Source organism: Aotus nancymaae, unplaced genomic scaffold (genome assembly GCF_030222135.1).
Source record: "Aotus nancymaae isolate 86718 unplaced genomic scaffold, 86718_ANA_hifiasm-v0.15.2.pri h1tg000092l, whole genome shotgun sequence".
NCBI classification, from domain to species: domain Eukaryota; kingdom Metazoa; phylum Chordata; class Mammalia; order Primates; family Aotidae; genus Aotus; species Aotus nancymaae.
This window is the reverse complement of record NW_026988507.1, coordinates 9,809,852-9,827,254: the sequence shown is the minus strand read 5'-3', so window position 1 is coordinate 9,827,254 and position 17,403 is coordinate 9,809,852. Positions and strand designations below refer to the sequence as shown.

Sequence of the window (17,403 nt, the reverse complement as noted above, 5' to 3'; positions counted from 1 at the left end):
AGCTCTGACAGTAATATTTGAAGAAATTTTCCTGGCTATATGTAGAACAATGAGGACTCTGCCAACTTATTTCTTCATAGCAGAGCTAATATAAAATGTAATGAAGTTGTGAGAAGAACGTTAACTTTGAAATTCCTTCAAATTTCCCAATAGAATGAATCATTCAGCAAACTTTATAAAAATAACATCCTTTATTTAGCATTGTTTGTGTTCTAAGCATTGTGCTAAACATTTTAGATGCATCATTTCATTTACTTTTTTCCATCAGCATATGCGGCATATATTATCATCTTCATTCTCCAGGTGAGGACACTGACACTCAGGGAGCTTATATGACTCACAAATGGCATTTCTATGACTTGAACACAGGCCTGTCTGGCTTCAAAACCTAGGCCTTTTCCTGGATAAAATTGGTTCCATAGAGATTCAATTTTGTAATCTACACCAAAGCATTGTATACATTGTTATGTTTTTTTAAAAAAATATGATTTGCCACCTGCTAATTATTCAGAATCACTATTGTAAGGTGACTTTGGAAGGAAAAATAGAAATATTCTCTAGAAGCATAGGAATACATAAGAACTTTGGTCCTATGTATGCTTATTTTTGCATAATTGTTGATTTCTAAGTTGCTGGTATATCTCTTTATTTTCAGATATAGCGTCTACACTAGCAAGAATGGTGATCAGGTATCAGATGAAAAGTGCTATGGAAGAAGAAGCAGCCTCAGGCAGCAATGGAAATTTTTCTGAAGATGTGCTGCATAAATTTGATGAATGGACCTTTATTCCTGACTCTTCTATGGACAGTGTGTTTGCTCAAAGTGATGATCTGGATAGCGAAGGTATTTATTATAAAAAAATTAATTCTTTTATGTTTTATATTTATACACTGACATTAAACAATAGGACCTGAAAAAAAACCTGATTTAAATCATTTGGAAAAACTTGAGTAGAAATGTGTTTATTATCGCAAACAGTTATGCTTACTATACTTTGGTTAAAGCAGTGGGTCAAGGAAGTTTGTCTTGTGTCTCTCTGCTTCTAAATGTGATGCTGACTAATTGGTTAATGGTTAATATTGCAGGGAATAAACTCTGACTAGACTGAATGGGATTCCACACTGTATCATTGACTAACTCCTTCTGTGGCTTGTGTAAGCCCCTTAACTTTGTTAAAGGTTGTGATGTCAACTTTGGAAGGTTATACATAATAATTAGAAAAAAATGTATGTAAAATACCTGCAGCAATGCTTAGCAAACAGGAAATGCTTAATAAAAATGTTTTTATCTTCATTATAGCTTAACACAAGATTAATATTTTAATAGCTCACCTGAGATGTTTTTAAAAAATTAATATGGCAAAATACATAATGACAGTGATTAGGGCTGATGTATTTAACACAAGCAGTTTGGTAGAAATGGAGTGAAGGGCTTTCCTATTAATATATTATGATTGAAAACTTTAGGTGATAGAATAAGGATATTTGAGAGGGCAAAAAATGAGAGTTGTTCTAAAATATTGTGTCTCATGTCAAACTATTTTTAAAAATCAAGTGTATTAATTTATATAAATATATATAATTTATATAAAATAAAATGCATTCACTTTAAGTATATATTTTCATGTGCTTTGAAAATTAACATATTCATATAGTCCTCATTGCTATTAGGTTATGCAATATTTTATCATTCAAGAAAGTTCCTTCATGCCTCTTCACTGTAAACATCCCCTTCCCCTGCCCTTGATCCTTGGCAATAATTTGTTTCCTGACACTGTAGATTAAATTAGTGTTTTCTCTAGTTTTGTAAATAGAATAATACAGTAAATACTCTTTTGTCTCTTGCTATTTTCCATAGTGGTTGTACTATGTTCTACCCCCACCAGCAGTCCATGAGCATTCTGGTTGCTTTAGATCCTTGTTAGTAATTGATATTTTCAGTCAATTTAATTCAACGTGTTCTAGTGGAGGCTTAACTCATTTGGATGTAATTTTCATTTCCGTGATTAATTGTGTAGAGGATATTTTCATGTTCTTATTGGCCATTCTTATTTTTGTGTGTGAAGTGTTCAAGTATTTTGCTTTTAATTGGATTGTCTTACATCAGGAGTTCTTTATATATTCTATAGAAGTTGTGACAGGTATCTGTGTTGCAAATATTTTTTCCCAGTCACAGCTTGTCTTTTCATATTACTAATTCCATTTTTCAAAAAGCAGAGGTTTTAAATTTTGGTAAAATGCAGTTTTCCAGTGTTTCCTTTTATGGTTTGTACTTTTTCTATCCCACTTAAGAAATCTTTTTTTAATTATAAATTTGTGAATATTTTCTCCTATGTTTTCTCTTATAAGTGTTAAAATCTCAGGTTTGACATTTAGGTCTAAAACATTTTAAGTTTATTTTTGTGTGATGTGTCAGTGAAGGGTTGACATTTCTTTCTTTTTGTTGGATATCCAGTTGTTCCAACATTACGTGTTGAAAATATTGTATAATTTCTCATTAAATTAATGGAAGCTTTGTTCTCTTTAATTGACTATTTAGATATGGTTCTATTTTAGCATTATTTATTCTGTGCCACTGATTTATACCTTATACTTAAGGCAATAGTACGCTGTCTTGATTACTCTATCTTAATAGCAGGTCTTGAAATCAGGTAGTGTAAGTCCTCTGGTGTTCTTTTAAAAAAATTGTTCTTATTAGTCTAGTTTTTTTCCATTTCCATATAAATTTTGAAGCAACTAACTTTATGCTGGGATTTTTATTGTAATTAAGTCCACATAAAGATTTTATATATCATTAATTTATAAATTAAATCATATTGCCTATATATTATTTTAATATAATTTATAACATAATTAATATATAAATTATATAGATTATATCTATAAATCAATTTGAGGGAACTAATATATTAATAATTAGTCTTTTGACATATGCATGTGATATATATTTCAATTCATCTTTTACAATTTCTAACATGTGTTGTATTGCATGTTTTCTGATACTATTATAAATGGTATTGTATTGGAATTCTCATTTCCAGGAGTTCACAGCTGATATATAGAAATACAATTCATTTATTTCTACATGAATTTTGTATCCTCTAAACATCGTAAGCTCATTTATAAGTTCCAGTACCTTATTATAGATTCCACAGGGTTTTCTTTGTTCACCATTATACCATTTGGTTATAAAGACAGATTTGCTACTTCTTTTCTAATATTTATGTCTTTTTTTTTTCTTGTCATATTGCACTGGCTAGGACTTCCAGTACTATGTTGAATAAAATTGATCAGACTGGGCATCATTCTCTGGTTTCCAAACTTAAAGGAAAAACATTCAATCTCTAATCACTAATTATGACATTATCTGTAGTTTTTTATAGATGCCCTTCATCAAATTGAGGAAGCTTCTTCCTGGTCATTTTTTCAGAGTCTTTTTTTTTTTTTTTTTTAATCACTAATGGATGTTGAAAAATGCTCTTCAGCATCTGCTGAGGTATTCATATTTTCCCCTTTATTTGATTAAGATGGTCAAATACACTGATGTTCCAATGTTAAACCAACTTGCATTACTGGAGTAAATCTCACTTGATTATGGTACATTATCCTTTTTATATAGTATTAAATTTTATTTTCTAAAATTTTGTTAAGGATTTTGCATCTGTGAGACTTATTAGTCTGTAGTGTTATGCTTCCTTGTAATTATGGGAGTAATGCTGGCCTCTTGAAATGAATTGGGAAGTGTTTCCAATTCCACAATTTTCTGGAAGAGTTTGTATAAAGGTATTATTTTCTTCTTGAATGTCTGAGAGAATTCACCAGCAAAAGCTATCTAGGTTTTAAATTTTTGGACAGAGGATATTTAAAGTTAAGAATTTAATAACTTTGATAGATGTATGATTATTTTAATTTTCTTTTACTTCTTAAGTCAGTTTTAGTAATTTAGAACTTTCAAAGAATATGTCCATTTCATATGAGTTGCCAAATTTATTTGTTTAATGTTACTTGCAATAATTATTTAATTATCCTATTAATGATTGAAGATATTTCATCCTTCATCCTTAACATTGGTAATTTGTATCTTTCCTTTTTTTTCTTGTTCAGTCTAGCTCAAAGTTAATGAATTTCATTGATCTCCTCAAAGAATCAGAGTTTTGTTTCATTGATTTTCTCTATTGTGTTTGTTACTTTCTCACTGACTTTTGTTCTTATCTTTGTGTTCCCTTTTTCTTACTTATTTTTATTTCAATTACAGATTCTTAATCTGGAAGTTAGAACACTGATTTTTAGAACCTTCTTATTTTATAACAGAAACATTTATTTAAGGCTGTGTATGTCCTTATAAATACCACTTTCACTGCATCCCAGTATTTTGATATGTCATCTTTGCATCCCTTTAAAAACTTTTTAATTTCCTTTGTAGCTTCTTTGATTTATGAGTTATTTAGAAGAGTGTTACTTGTTTTCCAAATATTTGGAGGTTTTCTGGATAATTTTCTTGTTATTGGTTTCAGTTTAACTTTTTTGTAGTCTGACAACCTACTCTGATAATTTCTATCCTTTTATATTTATTGAAACATGCTTTATAGATTATCATATGGTCTGTCTTGGTGATGTGCCATATGCAACTGAAAAGAAAGTGTGTTCAGCTGTTATTGGGTCAAATCAATAGGTCAAATTGTTTGGTAGAATTTCTCAAGTCTACTGTGACTTAACTGATTTTTCTATTTATGGTATTTGAAAGAGAATTATTGAAGTTGTAATTGAGGAATTGTTGGTCACCCTTTCAGTTTTATCAGTTTATGCTTTGTATATTTTGAAGCTCTGTTGTTGGGTGTGTGAACATTAAGAACTGTATTTAAAATATTTTTTTAATGAAGTAACCACTTTATATTAATCTAAGTTTGCAGTTAGTATCATTTTCTTCTTCTGGTAGGATTCCCTTTTACGATTCTTGTGCAGATCTTCCAGAAACCCATATGCAGACTATTGGAGCTCTTTTTCTGTAACTGCCCCAGAACTTCCAGCTATCTCAGTCTCCATAAATGTTGATCTCTATCTCCTCATCCCAGGAAATCCATGAGGCTGTTTAAATTTCTTCTTAACGTGTATGGCCCTTAAATTATCTCCAAGCAGAAGACCAGAGTGATCATAGGGCTCACATAATTTGTTTCCCTTCTTTCCAATGTTACATAGTCCTATGCTGTCTGTTGACCAGTATCTGCATTTAGTCATTTAATATATTTGTCCAGTTTTCTTGTTGTTTATGGCAGTAGGTTAAGTTCACACTTGTTACTCCATCATGCCTGAAAGAACTCTCTTCAAGTATTTTTAAAGAAAGCATTAGAGATTTTAACATAAAATAATTATAAAATGCACTATGCTGCTTGTACAAATAATGTGTTAATAGACATTTCACAAACATATAAAGTGGGATAATTATAATTTAATAATCTTTATAGTTATGTAATTGTTATTAATTTATAAATTCTATTTTATTAAAATTCTTAAGCATTAAAATAATTTATAGAACTAATTAAATTTGTAATGAATCAGGCAGGAACTGTTTATATCAGGATTTATACTAAATATTATAAAGGTGATTTTTGGATATATAGATTTTATAATTTTGTTTTGACATAAAATGAATTCTTTGTTTTTCTCAGATAAAGAGTAAGTGAATTAAAAACCATAAATAATTTTTCACAAATGCATTCGCCTTATTTATCTTTAATATGATTTACTCAGTGATTTTTTTCTGGAAAATATATTATTTTGAAAGTTCTGCCTTTTCCTTATTTCATAAAATAATTATTGCCAGCCAAATTCATTGTGTTTATTTTAATATCATTCCACAAAAGAAACTGTGAAACATGAAATTCAAATAGGAATATATTCAAAATTGCTGACTTAAATAATTTGTGTGATTATAACATTTGAAGCAAGATTTGAAAAATTCATAAGAAAAATTCAGGTAGTTAACCCACTCTCTTTCCCAGGCTGCAGGACCCCATTGCAATGGTCCGTATAAAAAAATTCAGAAAAACAGAAAGTCGTCACATTGATCAGATGGCATACAAAGTTTCTCTGCTTTCTGCACACACATGTATTTGTTACAGCATGTGTAACCACTGATTGATTTGGCTCTTTTCTGCTGGACTATGAGCTCCTCTCAGGAATGGATTCATTTTTTTCCTGCATAGTATTATCCAGTGCTTACCCAGTGTCTAGTCTGTAACAGCCATTCCATAAATATTTATGGGCGAAGAAAAATGTTGTTGAATTTTTAAAATGAAAACCAACATGGCTTATCAATTTTTATTTTAAGGATTTTACAGAGGAAATGGACTGTGAAATTTCCATTAATAAAAATCGGTTTAATCTTCCATGATTGAACTATGATACTAGGATCTTATGATTGAGTAAGCGTTTCATACTCACTTTCATGTTATTTTATCATTTCAAAATAGGAAGTGAAGGCTCATTCCTTGTGAAAAAGAAATCAAATTCAATTAGTGTAGGAGAATTTTACCGAGATCTTGCATTGCAGCGTTGTTCACCAAATTTGCAAAGGCATTCCAATTCTTTGGTAAGTTAAATTGTGATTATGTTGTGTTTTGCTGGTGACATTCTCTTGATAACTAGAATTTATGTCAAAGCTAGGAACAATTGGTAGGGATTTCCCTGATGTATGAAAACTGTAATTTTGAGATGTTTTATATATTTGCATACACACACACACACACACACACACACACACACACACACACATATGAAAACATATTAGATGTAAATGATGCTAAATTCACATTTGTAGTCTTTTGAGTATGCAGGGTATGAATTTGTTTGGGACATATATGTACTGACAGTACACTTCAAGATAGTTTTCTTCTTTCTTTTCAGAACTCCATGTCTGAAAAGAGCCCAGGCTAGACCTGTAGCTAATGATGTGGGTTGGTCCCATGAATACTTTAGCTAGAAATCTTATAGTGATTTCTAAGAAGCCAGACAGAAGTCTGAAGGACACTGAACAAGATGGAGTAGCATAATATCATTCATTGTTCATCATATATATATATATATATATATATATATATTAGTGTATTGAAAGTCACTTAATTTTTTAGACACCGTTATTATTTCAACCTACTGTCTGTTTTTGAACTATGGCAGGACTATGGCATATTTGCATGAGGAATTTGATAACTCTAGTTGAGAAAATTGGGAGCCAGCTTATTTTCAGGTTCACTTTGGAAGATCTATTCTAACCTATGCTCTAATTTTGATGATAGCTGAGTACTAAACATATGAGGGTTGTTTTTTTTTTTTTTGAGATGGAGTTTCACTCTTGTTACCCAGGCTGGAGTGCAATGGTGCGATCTCAGCTCACCGCAACCTTCACCTCCCAGGTTCAAGCAATTCTCCTGCCTCAGCCTCCCAAGTAGCTGGGACTACAGGCACGTGCCACCATGCCCAGCTGATTTTTGTATTTTTAGTAGAGACGGGGTTTCACCATGTTGACCAGGATGGTCTTGACCTCTTGACCTCGTGATCCACCCACCTTGGCCTCCCGAAGTGCTGGGATTATAGGCATGAGCCACCACGCCTGGCCATGAGGGTTGTTTTATGTTAATTCTAGATCTTAAGATGTGTGAAATGAATGACTATAGTTGAATAGGTTAAATTTGCTCGGTCTTTATGTATGCTTTTTCAAATTTATATAAACAGCTTAGTTATAAAAAGTAGTTTGATTAATGAGAGAAATTATATGTATATAGCTTTTTTACTCAACTGCTCTGTTTTTCAGTTTCCTTATATTTAAAACAAAGGAGAAAGAGTAGGTCTTTCTAAGGTTATTTGAGCACTGAACTGGATTCTTTTCTTTTATCTTCATAATTGGGTTCTTAGTTTTTATTTGCCTATTCTTTTCCCTAATTATAAATACCATTTAGCCCCATTAAAATTTTGTGGTTCTTTCCTTATAAAAATGTCCTCTTCTCCAACAAATGACAGCAATTTTATTATAAACATCATTATTTTTTAACAGGGACCCATTTTTGATCATGAAGATTTACTGAGGCAAAAAAGAAAAATATTATCTTCAGATGATTCACTCAGTAAGTATTTGGATGTAATCAAAAGTAAATAGATATTTTGGGCATTCCATAAGCTATAGAAAAATGAAATATAGATTTAAAAATATACCTTTCCTGAATATTATATAACACTTTAATACTTCTTTTACAAATTTTCTGAGAAGTAAATAATACCTCCACCAATGCAACTCTTCATCCTCTTCTCCAGTTTTCTTTCTTTCTTTTTTTTTTTAACACCACTTACACCGCCTGGTGAAATGTTTTTTATTTACTGTTCATCTCTGCCACTGGAATGCAAACTCCATAGTTTGGTTTTCTACTGAATCTTCAATGCCTTGAAGAAAGCCTGATTGCTAGGACGTGCTCAGTAAACTTTTACCGCATGAATTTAAATTATTTGCTTATATTTCCATTGTTTGTTTGTTTTTGACAAAAGGGTCATCAAAACTTCAATCCCATATGAGGCATTCAGAAAGTATTTCTTCTCTGGCTTCTGAGAGAGAATATATTACATCACTAGACCTTTCAGCAAATGAACTAAGAGATATTGATGCCTTAAGCCAGAAATGCTGTATAAGTGGTCATTTGGAGCATCTTGAAAAGCTGGAGCTTCACCAGAATGCACTCACGAGCTTTCCACAACAGCTATGTGAAGTAAATTTAATTCATCCTTGTAACTCTCAAGACATTTGAAGAGCTTTTGTGTTTATATCTAACTTGCATGGTTAAGTCTTTCAAAAGAACACTCTACTTTGGTGTCACTGGGCGATATTTCCCTGTTCTTGTGGTTTTTGCACACCTATCTTAGTCTATGCGATGGTCAGGAACATCTTTGAGGACAGGCAATGGAAACAGATCTGATTAGAAGGAATTTTAGGTTCTATACAGAGTATATGTTAAAGTCTATCAAGTGTAATATTGATTATACCTTTAATGATTTAATTCAAGTAAGACAACTTTATTTAAATTAGATTAGGTAAACTAGAATTAGACCTGGTTTGGTAGTACTGGCTCTGACTCAGCTACCAACTGTGTGACAATATGAACATGTCACTCTGCCTGCTTTAAGCCTTCATTTGTCATCTGTAAAATAGAGACTCAACTAAATGATTAATATGGCATTTTTTTTCAGTTTAAAATAATGTATAACAAAGATTTTTCTTTTGGTCGAAGTTCTTGTCTTGTAAGAAGTAAAGTACAGCATAGTTTGTTGATAGGATAGCTCTCTGAAAATTGACTTTGCTCAACATTTGTATGTACTACAGATCAAAATAGTTTTGAAAGCCAAAGAAGAAATCATAAAAATTAAAATTATTTTAATACAAATGTTTAAATTGTTAAATTAAATTCTCAGGGCTGGGCATGGTGACTCATACGTATAATCCCAGCATTATGGGAGGCTGAGGCAGTTGAACCATTTGAGATCAAGAGTTCAAGACCAACTTAAGTAACAGAGAAACCCTGTCTCTATCAAAAATAGAAAAAATTAGTCAGATGTGGTGCGGTATGCCTGTGGTCTCAGCTACTTGGGATGCCGAGGCAGGAAGATTGCCTGAGCCTGGGAGGCGGAGGTTGCAGTGAGCCAAGATTGTGCCATTGTACTCCAGCCTGGGCAACAATGAGACCCAGGCTCAAAAAAAAAGGCTTATTGCAAATGCATTTCCCCCTCTTTTAGCCTAAAATATTTATCACGATTTCAAAATGATTTGAAAGCAACATTATGTAAATTTTAAGTATATTTAAGGAATGTTTTTCTCTAAGGTTTTTATATCTGGAGACAGAGAGAAGAAAGAAAGGTGACCCACTCCCCCAGTCATGCCCTAATGTGTAAAATGTATCCTTTCTCTCTTCTCTATCTTTTTGCCTTTCTAAATACTTTAAGTCACCCAGGGCTCGATATAAATGTTACTTCATCACTCTCTGCTTCTCTTCCTTTTTCCTTCTACTCTCCAGCCAACCTACCCACCTAGTCTCCATGTGCATAGCACCTGATGCTTTCCCCCTAATTCTCATTCACTCATCCAACTTGATTTAAAGTACCTTGCCCTCACTAAGCTGTGAACACCTCGCGAACAGGACTGGTAAAGGCTTGTTTCTGTCTATTTCCAGTGCCTAGTGAGGCCTAACATATTGTAGAAGCCTGGTAGATACTTACTGAATTGCTTTATGGAGGAATTAATGTCTGAAGCTTGGTAATCCTTCAATTAATATTTGCTAAATGTGCAAGTAAAATAATTCTAGGATTTAGTCTAGTGAAAGAGAATTGGAAGAGACTATGACAGGGTGAGACATGCGGGCATTCGATGACCGGACAAGCTCAGAACCTTCTCTTAGGGAAATTTCGAAATGACACCATCAGATGGCACTTTTTTTTCAATACGAAAATTTCCTGATTAAACCTTGAGAATAATTTTTAAATCTTTACTTTGGAATAAGTTAATAAGGGTCTGAAACAAAGGCAGGAATTTTGAAACAACTTCTGGGGCAAAGAGTTCAGGAAGAAGCCTCTATAATTATATCAAACTCTAGAATTTCTTGTGTGGAAAAATATACTGATATATAAAGAAAAGCATAGAGAAGTGATCGTTTTTGGTATTTTAGCTCTTAGAGAGTATTACATACCAAGGTTTTTAAGAAATGACGCAATATGTAAGTAAGTATAATTGTAAAATTAAAAATTGCTTAAAAATAGAAAGTAGAAATTTGAGACAAAAAGTTCCATAAAAAAGAGGAGGTTCTAAAATGTAACACATATTATATGTAACTATTTTTATGGTTAAATCTTATTATATCAAAATACGTAACGTTTTCTGACAGCATTTAAAACATTTTCCCAGGATTATGTTGTACTTATCGTTAAATCATTAATTCAAATATTTGTTGAGGCCTATTCTGCTTCCATTTTGCTCTTTCTGGAAATAATTTACAAAAATGCTGAAGGAAGCTTTCAACCCTGTTTTTGTGAACCTGCTTTTGACAGTCTACCTGTTGTAGTTGTTCTGATTTTACCCATGCTATAAGCAGAGACAATTGGGCCAATCAGTATACTGAAATTCTATTGTGGATTGTGTTTTCAACTTTTTGAAAATTCTTGAGGGTTCTAGTTACCAGAGGTGTGTAACGCAGAAATATTAGCTAGACTTAAGTTCCTCAGATGGTTCACTTTAGAAGTTTAAACTATTGTCTTTTCAGACTCTGAAGAGTTTGACACATTTGGACTTGCACAGTAATAAATTTACATCATTTCCTTCTTACTTGTTGAAAATGAATTGCATTGCTAACCTTGATGTCTCTCGAAACGACATTGGACCCTCAGTGGTTTTAGATCCTGCAGTGAAATGTCCAACTCTGAAGCAGTTTAACCTGTCATATAACCAGCTGTCTTCTGTTCCTGAGAATGTTGCTGATGTGGTAGAGAAACTGGAGCAGCTCATTTTAGAAGGGTAAGAAAGAGCTCATTAAAGATTAAAGGGTTAACTAAATATACTGATGTTAACAAAATATGCTGACATTTCTGTAGCAATGAGTTTAACAGCACAGTGAAACCTCATCTCTACTAAAAATACAAAATTTAGCCGGGCATGGTGGCATGCACCTGTAATCCCAGCTACTTGGAGGCTGAGCAATGAGAATCACTTGAATCCAGGAGGTGGAGGTTGTAGTGAGCCGAGATTGCGTCATTGCACTCCAGCCTGGGTGACAGAGTGAGACTCTCCCTCCCTCTCTCTCTCTGTCTTTATGTATACACATAAAATAAAAGACTGAGGCAATGAACATTACAACTTTTATCAATACATTTTCACAACTAATTTTTAAATTAATGAATCCTCTTTGATGCTATTCTTTGAAAGCAAATTGTGTTTGATATTTTTTCTTTAAAGCATATGAATTTATGCAGTATAATCATTATCTTGTCTCTTGTGACTAGAAATAAAATATCAGGAATATGCTCCCCCTTGAGACTGAAGGAACTGAAGATTTTAAACCTCAGTAAAAATCACATTTCATCCCTATCAGAGAACTTTCTTGAGGCTTGTCCTAAAGTGGAGAGTTTCAGTGCCAGAATGAATTTTCTTGGTAAGTGTTCTGTGTGGGTCTCCTCCTTACCAGGCCTTCTAATTTGTTAAAGATGAGTCATATATGGACCTTTTGGTGGGGATTATAAGGTGGTATTTCACTTTAAAGATTATGCTGGATTTAAAAAATAAAGTTAGCAGGTTGGCAATAAAAAGAAATGCTATCAAACTATGAAAAGACATGGGATTCAGGGGACGATGGCCAAAAGGCAGCTTCTCCGAAGTGCAGCTACCACCCAGTGAGACAGAACCAGAGTGATACCTGCATCTCCGAGTGAGTTACCATTTCTGTTGTAAAAGGACTGGTTGAACAGCAGGATTAACCCCCCAAAAAGGGCAATGAAAGCAGCCCAAAGGTGTCCAGCCAAGGCAAGGCGGGGCACTGCCTCACCTGGAAAGTGTATCAGGCACAGAGGATCAGGGGAGTATCACCTTCAGGATCAGGGGAGTATCACCTTCTCGGTTTTCTGAATCAGATACAGCAATTTGCTCTGAGACTTTAGCAGCACACAGACCGGGAAAACACTGCCTTGCTGAGAACCACCCGGAGTCACAGACCCAGGCAACAGCCCCGGCTGGCAGCCCCAGCCAGACCAGTGCCTTGTTAACGCAGACCAGAGTGGAGATTTGGACTAATACCAAGAAAGAGTACGAAAAGGAACTGCCTGTCCCACAGAAGGGAGAGTTGAAAGCAGGAGGGGGATACGACCACACAGGCCCCTCCCCCACAAGATCCAGCAACCGGAGTCCGTCTCACAGGAGAGTTTCACAGTTAACACATCCTCCACCCGGAACAGCAGGCTCTGCAGAGGGGAAGAGACCGCTGTTGGGAAGGCGGGGCTAACCCCACCATTACAGAAACCAGGCAAAGAATAAATAGCAGCTTGGCTGAGATCAAGGCAGCCCAGCAGCGCCTCCACAGGCATACACAACAGACAGACTGTCTCAAGTGGCACACTGACACCTGCGTTTAAAAAAAAAAAAGGCTCATACAGGAGAAATAACGCCAACTTTAACAGAAAGGACGTCCACTCTTTCTGGGAAAGATGGGAAGAAACCAGTGCAAAAAGAATGAAAACATCGAAGTCCAGAAAGCCTCTTCTCCCCAGAGAGATCACAACTCACTAGCATGGCCACAAAACAGGTCAGAAAACGATTTTGACGAGCTGACAGAAGCAGGCTTCAGAATGTAGGTAATAACAAACTTCTCTGAGCTAAAAGAACATGTTTTAACCCAATGCAAAGAAACCAAGAACCTTGAAAAAAGAATAGATGAAATACTAACTTGAATAACCAGCCTAGAGAAGAACATAAATGACTTGATGGAGCTGAAAAACAACACAAGAACTTTGTGAAGCATACACAAGTTTCAATAGCTGAATTGATCAAGCATAAGAAAGGATATCAGAGATCGAAGATCAACTCAACTAAATAAAAAAAGAGGGCAGGAAAAGAGAAAAAAGAGTGAAAAGAAATGAACAAAGCCTCCAAGAAATATGGGATTATGTGAAAAGACCTAATCTATGCTTGATTGGGGTACCTGAAGAGGACAGGGAAAATGAATCCAAGCTGGAAATCACTCTTCAAAATATTACCCAGGAGAACTTCTCCAATCTAGCAAAGCAGGCCAACATTCAAATACAGGAAGTACAAAGAACACCACAGATAAGAGCAGCCCCAAGGCATATAATCATCAGATTCACCAGGGTTGAAATGAAGGAAAAAATGCTAAGGGCAGCCAGAGAGAAAGTTCAGGTCACCAACAAAGGAAAGCCCATCAGACTCACAGCAGATCAGATCTCTCGGCAGAAACCCTACAAGCCAGAAGAGAGTGGAGACCAATATTCAACATCTTTAAAGAAAACAACTTTCAACCCAGAATCTCATATCCAGCCAAACTAAGCTTCATAAGTGAAGGAGAAATAAAATCCTTTACACAAATAATTACTGAGAGATTTCGTCACCACTAGATCTGCCCTACAAGAGCTCCTGAAGGAAGCACTAAACACAGAAAAAACATCCAGTACCAGTCACTGCAAAAACCAACCAAATGGTGAAGACCAACAATGCAATCAGGAAACTGAGTCAACCAACGGGCAAAAAAAACAACCAGTAACAAAATGGTAGGATCAAATTCATAAATAACAATATTCACGTTAAATGTAAATGGCCCACATGCCCCAATCAAAAGACACAGACTGGCAAACTGGGTAAAAACTCAAAACCCATCGGTGTGCTATATCCAGGAAACCCATCTCACACACAAAGACACACATAGACTCAAAATAAAGGGATGGAAGAAGATCTACCAAGCAAATGGAGAGCAAAAAAAAGCAGGGGTTGTAATTTTAGTCTCTGATAAAATCAAATTTAAACCAATAAATATCAGAAGAGACATAGAAGGAGACTACACCATAGTGAAAGGATCAATACAACAAGAAGAGCTAACTATCCTAAATATATATGCACACAATACAGGAGCACCCAGATACATAAAGCAAGTTCTTAATGACCTATAAAGAGACTTAGACTCCTGCACAATAATAGTGGGAGATTTTAACACTCCACTGTCAACATTAGACAGATCAACGAGACAGAAAATCAACAAGGATATACAGGACTTGAATGCAGAACTGGAACAAGAGAACCTAACAGACATCTACAGAACTCTCCATCCCACAGCCACAGAATATACATTTTTCTCAGTACCACATCGCACTTACTCTAAAATTGACCACATAATGGGAAGTAAATCACTCCTCTGCAAATGCAAAAAAACGGAAATCGTAACAAACAGTCTCTCAGACCACAGTGCAATCAAATTAGATCTCAGGATTAAGAAACTAACTCAAAACCACACAACTTCATGGAAACCGAACAACTGGCTCCTGAATGTTGACTGGATAAACAATGAAATGAAGGCAGAAATAAAGATGTTCTATGAAACCAACAAGAATGAGGACACAATGTACCAGAATCTCTGGGACACATTTAAAGCAGTGTCTAGAGGGAAATTTATAGCAATAAATGCCCATAAGAGAAGTGAGGAATGATCTAAAATCAACACCCTATAATCAAAATTAAAAGACCTAGAGGAGCAAGATCAAACAAATTCAAAAGCTAGCAGAAGGCAAGAAATAACGAAGATCAAAGCAGAACTGAAGGAGATAGAGACACAAAAAAACCCTTCAAAAAATCAATAAATCCAGGAGTTGGTTTTTCAAAATGATCAACAAAATAGACACCTAGCCAGATTAATAAAAAAGAAAACAGAGAAGAATCAAATAGATGCAAAAAACGATAAAGAGGATATCACCACCAATCCCACAGAAATACAAACTACCATCAGAGATTACTACAAACCACTCTATGCACATAAACCAGTAAACCTGGAAGAAATGGATAAATTCATGGACACTTGCACCCTACCAAAACTAAATCAGGAAGCATTTGAAACCCTAAATAGACCAATAACAAGGACTGAAGTTAAGGCAGCAATTAACAGCCTACCAACCAAAAAAAGTCCAGATCCAGACGGGTTCACAGCCGAATTTTACTAGACTTAAAAGAGGAGCTGGTACCAATCATTCTGAAACTATTCCAAATTACAAAAAGAGGGAATCCTTCCCAACTCATTTTATGAGACCAACATCATCCTGATACCAAAACCTAGCAGAGATTCAACAAAAAAAGAAAACTTCAGGCCAATATCCATGACGAACATAGACACAAAAATCTTCAATAAAATACTGGCAAACCGATTGCAACAGTACATCAAAAAGCTTATCCATCGTGATCAAGTAGGCTTCATCCCAGGGATGCAAGGCTGCTTCAACATACGCAAGTCCATAAATGTAATCCACCAAATAAATAGAACCAAAGACAAAAACCACATGATTATCTCAGTAGATACAGAAAAAGCCTTTTGATAAAATTCATCAGCCCTTTATGCTAAAAACTCTCAGTAAACTAGGTATCGATGGAACCTATGACAAAATAATAAAAGCTATTTACAACAAACCCACTGCCAATATAGTAATGAATGGGCATAAACTGGGAAGCATTCCCTTTGAGATCTGGCACTAGACAAGGATGCCCTCTCTCTCCACTCTTATTCAATATAGTATTGGAAGTTTTAGCCAGAGCAATCAGGCAAGAAAAAGAAATGAAAGGTATTCAATTAGGAAAGTAGGAAGTAAAATTGTCTCTATTTGCAGATGACATGATTGTATATTTAGAAGAACCCATCAATTTAGCCCAAACTCTCCTTAAGCTGATAAACAACTTCAGTAAAGTCTCAGGATACAAAATCAATGTGCAGAAATCACAAGCATTCCTATACACCAATAACAGACAAATAGCCAAATCAAGAGTGAACTCGCATTCACAATTACTACAAGAAGAATAAAATACATAGATAGGAATACAACTAACAAAGGAGGTAAAGGACCTCTTCAAGGAGAACTACAAACCACTGCTCAAGGAAATAAGAGAAGACACAAACAGTAAAACATTCCATGCTCATGGTTAGGAAGAATTAATATTGTGAAAATGGCCATACTGCCCAAAGTAATTTATAAATTTAATGCTATCCCCATCAAACTACCAATGACCTTCTTCACAGAACTGGAAAAAACCACTTTAAACTTCATATGGAACCAAAAAACAGCCTGCATAGCCAAGACATTCCTAAACAAAAAGAACGAGGCTGGCAGCATCATGCTGCCGGACTTCAAGCTATACTACAAGGCAACAGTAATCAAAACAGCATGGTACTGGTATCAAAAGAGAGACATAGACCAATGGAACAAAACAGAGGCCTCTAGAGCATCACCACACATCTACAACCATCTGATCTTTGACAAACCTGACAAAAACAAGCAATGGGGAAAGGATCCCCTATTTAATAAATAGTGTTGGTAAAATTGGCTAGCACTGTGCAGAAAGCAGAAACTGGACCCCTTCCTGACACCTTATACTAAAATTAACTGCAGATGGATTAAGGACTTAAACGTAAGACCTAATACCATAAAAACCCTAGAAGGAAACGTAGGCAAAACCATTCAGGACATAGGCATAGGCAAGGACTTAATGAGTAAAACACCAAAAGCAATGGCAACAGAAGCCAAAATAGACAAATGGGATCTAAGTAAACTTCAAAGCTTCTGTACAGCAAAAGAAACAATCATTAGAGTGAACCAGCAACCAACAGAATGGGGAAAAATTTTTGC

At 34.7% G+C, this 17,403-nt stretch overlaps 1 protein-coding gene across 1 annotated transcript in view; it reads left to right on the top strand.

Annotated features, from left to right (window-relative positions):
• The window catches only part of LRRK2 (leucine rich repeat kinase 2), a 147,521-nt gene that overhangs the window by 58,533 nt on the left and 71,585 nt on the right, over positions 1-17,403 (top strand). The window contains exons 20-25 of the mRNA XM_021673776.2: positions 656-844; positions 6,471-6,589; positions 8,048-8,117; positions 8,533-8,750; positions 11,289-11,539; positions 12,025-12,173. Of these exons, the coding sequence (XP_021529451.2) occupies positions 656-844; positions 6,471-6,589; positions 8,048-8,117; positions 8,533-8,750; positions 11,289-11,539; positions 12,025-12,173 (996 nt within the window). The remainder of the gene's footprint in view (positions 1-655; positions 845-6,470; positions 6,590-8,047; positions 8,118-8,532; positions 8,751-11,288; positions 11,540-12,024; positions 12,174-17,403) is intronic.